This window comes from Neofelis nebulosa, chromosome 2 (genome assembly GCF_028018385.1).
Source record: "Neofelis nebulosa isolate mNeoNeb1 chromosome 2, mNeoNeb1.pri, whole genome shotgun sequence".
NCBI lineage: Eukaryota > Metazoa > Chordata > Mammalia > Carnivora > Felidae > Neofelis > Neofelis nebulosa.
The window spans coordinates 203000351-203007668 of record NC_080783.1 but is presented as its reverse complement, the minus strand read 5'-3'; the positions used below and the strand labels follow the sequence as shown (position 1 = coordinate 203007668).

The 7318-nt window shown below is 46.9% G+C and overlaps 1 protein-coding gene across 2 annotated transcripts; it reads right to left on the bottom strand.

Moving 5' to 3' along the window:
• Nucleotides 1-1263: 1263 nt before the first annotated feature.
• Nucleotides 1264-7103, bottom strand: STMN1 (stathmin 1). 2 transcript variants are annotated; one of them, XM_058718555.1, is made up of 5 exons: nt 7020-7103; nt 5255-5327; nt 4594-4766; nt 2316-2507; nt 1264-1779 (listed from the first exon to the last, which is right to left on the bottom strand). In XM_058718555.1, exons 2-5 carry the CDS (start codon nt 5265-5267, stop codon nt 1708-1710), a joined length of 450 nt encoding a protein of 149 aa, XP_058574538.1. In that variant the 5' UTR covers nt 5268-5327; nt 7020-7103; the 3' UTR covers nt 1264-1707. The 2 variants fall into 2 exon arrangements, with proteins under 2 accessions (XP_058574538.1, XP_058574539.1); XM_058718556.1 differs by lacking the exon at nt 7020-7103 and adding an exon at nt 6020-6041.
• Nucleotides 7104-7318: the final 215 nt, after the last annotated feature.

Sequence of the window (7318 nt, the reverse complement as noted above, 5' to 3'; positions counted from 1 at the left end):
CTCTTTTCAGGCTATTTCCTAAGCTCTGCTCCCTTCCCTACGGGTCTTATATGAACACGAAGTTCACTGCCATCTGTAGGACGCCGAGTGTCAACACAAATTTCTATCTTCACACTGTCTTTATGTCCCAGTTACACAAAACCGGCATCTAAAAGATCCCTCCAGGCACCAGGTCACCCGTGCCAACCTCTAACTGCTCCGTGCCAGAGGCTGAGGCTGAACGACGCTGAGTCCCTGCACAAGCCTCACTTTGTCCTATCGTCTGAACTATCGTTCTACTAAACTCCACTTGATCTTGTTCCTGTGTTGCCCCACGCGGCCATAACCCTTTAAATTCAGCTTTTTCCCCCAGAACAACTGATCATCTTGGTCTAAGTAAATCTGGAAGCCAATTCAAGGCATCACAAACGCTCATAATCCTTCCCAATTTGAGTATAAACTTGGCTCACTCACTGGCCTCCGGTTGATAAAGCCAGAGCCGAGGAAGCACGTGCGAGGTAACCAGCAGACCCTCCTGCAGTCTGGCCACCGGCACTGTCTCACCTCTCACTACAGATGCGTGGCTTCCAAGGGCTTTTATACAGATGTCGAAGCAAATAATCCTAGGCAATTAAGGCCATTTCCCAAATAGCACCAAGGAAAGCTGCCAAAGGCTTTCCCTGAATTGACAAGCAAATCTCTGACAATGGTGAATATAACCTCTGGATACAAGATGAAGTAGATTGCGAACCTTAACCACTCAGATCAAACGCTACTCTAGAAAATAAGGCTCCCTTTAACCTCTTCCCAGAAGGTTGCTACATGGGCACAGAGGATTAGACGAATATTCCCACTTTGGAGTCATGGCTTCTTCGGCAGTAAAGCACTGGAGGGCACATCCCCACCCCACTGGTAACATAAAGCAAATACACTGTCAAATACCTCGAACTAGGATCTCCAGATTTCCTCTGAAGCCTTCTCTAGAAAGCCCACGAAGCCCATGCCTTAATCTGCCTTTTTAACAGGGACATGGGAACAAAAATAAGCTTGTTTGTGAATAAACATCTGAAAGACCATCGGGACAGCTGATCTGGGCGGGGCATCAAAACACAGTGAGGATTGTGGAAGAAGACAAAGCAGGACCACTCTGGGGCAGAGAACTTTCGGTGATGTGTGCACTGGGTGTTTCTGGAGGCCAGAGGCCCCGTCTGGAACAAACAGCAACCAGGAGGGCCTCTAACACGTCACAGTTTATTACCTGTAGAGAAAGAAGTCACTGCCACCAACAGCACTGTGCAGTTTTATTAACCATTCAAGTACAGTAGCATCTGGGAAGATCGGGACAGAATTGGGATTTAAAAGTGAACAGATATTCAGCATCTAACAGTTTGAAAGAAGCCACTACATACTCTTTTCACAAACAGGTTTTCACAGAGCCAATACAGTACTAGCCATTAACCCAGCACACCAGGTGTGCTGAAGTAGAAAAGATGCAACGAGAAAAATAGCTACATTAGAAAGACTTCAACACTTTAGAAAAAGAGTAAAACACTTTCAGTTTCTCCCCTTTAGCCCCTAAAACAACATCATACAGTCTGGGTCTACCTATACAGTCCTACATCAGCTTCTAGAATATTTGTCAGGAGGGCAAAAATAAAATGACACTGGCCAGTACAGTCTTTGGATATTTGGGAAGGGGAAGGGGAGAAAGTCAGTTCTCAGAACAAATTAGTCGGCTTCAGTTTCATCAGCAGGGTCTTTGGACTCTTTGTTCTTCCGTACTTCTTCAATGTGCTTGTCCTGTGAAGAAATGGCATTCATCATCAGTCTAATTCGAAAGCCTGCCAAGGCGCTCACCCCAAGAGTCCCAACAGCAGCATCAAGGCGTGTATTATAGATCAGTGGGAATCACATCGCATACTTAGAATTCTAAACATGATCTTCCAACTTCCTTGGGTCACTCGGGGAACCTACTGACTGAGCCTCCTACGACTCTTCCACAGAATGTACAACTATTCTGGAAATTATTGCATAGTCTGTCTTATTTCATTTTCATATATTTTTTAAAGATTTTATATTCTAAGTCACCTCTCCATTCAACGTGGAGCCTGAACCACGACCCCGAGAGCAAGAAAAATCGCACGCTCCACTGACTGAGCCAGCTGGGAGCTCTGCTCCACCTTATTCTAAAATAAGATACCTGTCATTTAATGTGTCAGGGCCTGAAACTGGTGACAAAGACACCAACCACCTAGATCGAGGCCATTAGTTCAGGCCACCTCATTGGGGCAGACTTCAAGCTCTTGACCCTCTCAAAGCCAGGCTGGGACACCAACCTTCTCCCGCAAGCGCTCCAGTTTGGCAGCCATCTGTGCCTCTCGGTTCTCTTTGTTGGCTTCCATTTTGTGGGTCAGCTTTTCTTCCGCCATTTTACTGAAGTTGTTGTTCTCCTCGATCGCTTTCTGAAGCACTTCTTTCTCATGCTCCCGCTTCTCAGCAAGCTGCTTCAAGACCTCGGCTTCGTGGGACTGAAAAATGTGTAAGAGGCTAGACTCTCGGACGTTTATTTAGCATTAGGTACAATGACAAAAGAAATGATTAATCGGGAGGACTGAAGAGAGACAGAAAATGAAGTCTCCTTAAATAACACCGAAGTCAAGGGCCTGAATTATCTGTCTCAAAATACGGTGAAAACCATACTGTTTTTCTGGTATTTGTATTTACTTTGGAAAACTGCCCAGGCTGGTTCAGAGTCTTGCACTACTGTTCTTTAAGGGAATCCCTGTAAGATTTACTGCTTAATGGTAGCAAGAGGACTTGAGTGACGTGCACGCGACAAAGGAGCTGTACTGTAAAGAATCTGGCTCTTGAACTTGAAAGTCCACCCAAAGAAAATTAGCTTATTATGAAAAAATGCAACCATATCGATAAAAAGAAAATCTATGAATGATAGGGAATTTAAGACTAAGAGCCCAGATTACTAGAGAGAGTTCTGTTTCGAGGAAAAACTTATCAGCTTTTCTCTTTAGAAGCTGCATTCACTTCCAGACCACTGGAGCTCTGTTACCAGTGTGCCTCCTTCAACAGACTCGGAATGGCTTGTTACCAAATAGATTCTGATGTGCTTGGAAGTATCACTGACTTGTGCAAAAACCGAAGAGCACCTGCCACTGGTTCTCTTCTGCAAAACCCCAGTCAGGGGAAGTGTCGCTACATTTAGGCAGTTACTGCAGAAAAGCACAGGCTAGTGACGACAGGGCTGGGGTCGACTCCTTAATTTTTTTTGTCCAGCTACTGGCTGCATCTCCTCCACAAACTCAAAAACTCCATGAACCTCCATACGAACTCTATCCGCACAGAGAAACAGGTAGAGAGGACCCAGCCTTGCACACACTGCCACTCTTCCTGGAGAAATGAATCACGCGCAGGGTTGACCGTGGGTCAGTGCACATATACATGACATGTAGCACTGAAATGTCCATGGTGCATCTTACGGCAGCTTAAACAGGGGCCTGTGTATGTGTGTATGTGGTTAGATGTGTTAGACTTCAAATTGCATTAACTGTGTTGGTCAGGGGCAGGTTACCGCTTCACCTTCTTGTGCCTACTTTCCCTAATTTTATTTAAAAAAAAAATTTTTTTTCATTAAATAAACTCTACACCCAACACGGGGCTTGAACTCACCACCCCAAGATCAAGAGCCACATGCCGTACTGACTGAGCCAGCCAGGCGCCCCTCCCTAATTTTAAAATTAAACCCACTCACCTCAATCAGGGTTGTTGGAAGGGAATGAAATGGGAATTTATATATAAAGTTCTTCATGAAAAGAATAATATTGGATGGAAGGAAATGCATCAAAACGTTAACAATGGTTATTTCTGGGAAGTAGGATAATGAATATTTTTAATTTTCTATGCATAAACTTTTGTGATTCTCAATTTTTCTATAACAAGCATTTCCATACTTGTTGATTCTTCGGATTTGTTTTTGAAAATGGATACTTTACAGAATTGCTTAGGTAAGAGAAAAACTGCCCTAATATCATCATGCCAGTGGAGCAACACAATCACATTACCAGCAATCTAAAATGTTTTTATTGTACAGCTCTCAAAAAGCAAAACAAAACAAAAAAACCCACAGACACAACACACACAAACCACACCGAACTAATTCCCTCCCCCAAAAAAGGAAAGAAAAAGAAATCATGCACCAACAAATCTATTTTTCAAAGAGAAAGCATGAGAGAAGCAGGAACTTTGGTTTCAGACAAACAGAGGCTTGAATTCTGGCTACGATACTCACTAGCTACAGGACATGGGAAAATGACAACATTCCCAAGACCATTTTCTCCTTTCAGTATCTCAGACATCTACCCTTTAGGGTCATTGTATTAAAGAAAAATAGAAGTAAAGGACTTGGTACATAATAGGAGTTCGGTAAGTGATGCCTGGCCTTTTCTTCTTCCTGGCATATGTAATTTACACAGTGTGTAATCACACAGATGTGTAATAATCACATCTAGCTACAACTGTTTTTCTCCTGTTATGGAAATAAAACTGATTTGCCACATTACATAAATAAATACCCTGTTCTCTGTGAATTGTGATGTTTACCTTGCGTCTTTCTTCTGCCGCTTCTAATTTCTTCTGAATTTCCTCCAGGGAAAGATCCTTCTTCTTTGGAGGGGAAAGGGGGAATTCTGGGACGGATTCTTTTGATCGAGGGCTGAGAATCAGCTCAAAAGCCTGGCCTGAGGCACGCTTCTCCAGTTCTTTCACCTGGATATCTGGATTTGATCATATTTATAACGTATTCAGAAAAATGGGGTTTTCCTATTCTAATAAACTATCCTGTAATTTTCTAAAAACTAAATCAATTTAATGAAAAGATTTAGGGCTGATGTAGCTTCCGTTTGCAGGCAAGAAATTACGTAAATACCACCTCTCAGAAAACCAAAGCTCAGTATTTTTGGATTAATAAATACCATTCTGAGATATCAGTGCTTGACAATCACTTTCATAATAAAAGAAAGACTTGTGCAAAACTCCACAATTTTGCTCTAGACTAAGCCAAATCATCAAATGGCGAAACAATTACAAGCTCTCAGTATATTCAAGTGATATTTTTTCTTCTTTATTCTCCGATTTATAAAATGGGTTTTTATTTATAAGACCAAAACACAACTGCCAAATTAATGGCTTGAGGCCTGAATCCATCTCCTATTATAAAATCCTAAACCCATCAGTATTCAGCTTTTCCAAATAGATTACCTACCAGAAGAAGCCATGGTGAACAGAAGACAAGAGACTGGCAGTGTATTCTACACAATCCACTGGCAAGGAAAACCCTGAAAACGATTTTTAAAAGCATGCAATCAATTTCTTTGCATTTCTAGGTCATTGATCCAAAGGGACCTCAAATAACATCCACATAAATCAGTGTCAGAAAAATCACTACTGTGGAATTAAATAAGACATCATTAACTAGAAAATCATAAAAATCTAGAAAATACTGAAACATTGGTAAATTTGAACTAAATACAACATTGGTTTCAGAAAATCAAGTCAACTGAGCTTGCCTGTTCAAAAAACATCTCCGCGATTTTAAAATTTAGACAAGGTTAAGTCACAATATATATTTTTCTCCTATAAACTCTAAAATACCCCCCCCCCACGCCCCCCGCAATCAGCGAGAAGATATTCCAGATTCAACTCAACAGTGAGACCGGAGCCATCTTAATACTGCCTACAACTCATTGTGCAAATGAAATACCCACCCCTGCTTTGTCTGTGTCTGCCATGGTGGAAAACAAAACGCCCAAGCTAATATTAACCAATAATGTTGAACTCCTATTGTTCTTGGGGCCTAAGCTCCTTATCCAACAGCGGGCAAAATTAATCAGTTTTATGAACCTCTAGGCTTTAGGTTGTAGTATTTGCTGCCTTATATCATGAAAAATTCTACATTCCCCCCCCCCCTTGATTTTTTTAAGGTCATTATCCTTGTAGACCCCAGCCTGGTAAGAAGACATAAGATTACAGATCCCAACAGCTGGAAATTAAAATCCGAGGCAACGAAACGGTCTAACCCCGGCAGAGCATGAGACGCAGCACCGGACCCAGGATGGGCGTGGCCCCGGTCAAAGCGAGGAAAAGCGGGTGGCCGCCCCCGGCCAATCAGAGCACGCCCTGCGCTCCGGCCCCTGGCCCCGCCCCCTTCCTCCCCGCGCCTTTTCGAATCTCCCCGAACTCACAACACCCCGGAGCCCGCGCGCGTGGGAAGGGGAGGGATGGGCGGGGCTAACGGTCCTATCTGGGTAACTCCGCCCTTCCCGGGCTAGCCCCGCGCTGACGAACCCCCCCCCCCCAACTCCCGCCAAAAACATCTCGAGGCCACCCCCACCCCTGCAGCAGCTCGGCGGGTGGGGCAGGCCCGGGGAACTGGCCGTGGGATAGCCCCGCCATCGGCCCGCCACCTCCTCCCTTCACTCCCTCCCAACCTGCCTCCAGCCTAGTTGTCTGTGCCCCTCGCCGCGAGAACAGGATTGCTCTCGTGGGGTGTCAGCCTCTCCGGCTCGGCCCTAGTCACTGGGCGAGGGCGACAGCGGGGAGGGGATGAGGCCCTAGTCGCCGGCAGTCTGGCCCTAAAACCGCTGCTCCCTAGAGCCGCCCCGCCCCTTCAAACAATGGGGACCCCAGTGGGGCCGCGACTGCAGAGGGAAGGAAGGAGGCAAACGAAGGCCCACGCCCCCTATTGTCTCCACGACTGCACCCCGGGCTAACACCAAAGACTTGCCCAGCTGGCCGCGCCCCCTCCCCACGATAGCCGCGCCCCCAGGGAGCGGGGACAAAGCCGAGACTCCGCCCGAGCCACACACAAAGCGGAGCGACCCCCGCCCGCCAGCCCCTCTTGGGGCCCGCGGCCACGCCCGCCGCCCTCCAGCAGGGGGCCGCTGCCATGGCCCGGCCCCTCCCGCCGGCCGCGTCCCTCTCGCTGGCCCCTAGCCTCCCGCCGACTCCTCCAAGAGCCCCGCACCCACCTGCTCGGTCCGAGCCGCCTGGCCACACTCTGAGCACCAACAGACCCGGGCGCGCACAAAAGCGCCAAACAGCGGCACGTGACCTCCCGACCGGGCTTCCTATTGGCTGAGAGCCGCGGCACGTGCCGACCCCTCCCCCCCAGCCCAGTGGCCCCGCCCCCCGGGACCCCCAAGCACCTCGGGAAGTGTAGTTCAGGCTGGCCGGGTAGGCGGACAATGCGAGGGGTTGGCCGCGTTTGGGGGTCTCCCCGGTGTGTGCAGGGGGACGGGGCGGTTGTCTGGCCTTGGAAGAGGGTTAT

What these genes read in the sequence shown, in the direction of transcription:
- STMN1 (XM_058718555.1), bottom strand. An exon ending in CGGCAGAAGAAAGACGCAAG is followed by an intron (nt 2,508 to 4,593) that starts GTAAACATCACA and finishes CACATTTTTCAG; the next exon opens with TCCCACGAAGCCGAGGTCTT. An exon ending in TGGAGCGCTTGCGGGAGAAG is followed by an intron (nt 1,780 to 2,315) that starts GTTGGTGTCCCA and finishes ATTTCTTCACAG; the next exon opens with GACAAGCACATTGAAGAAGT.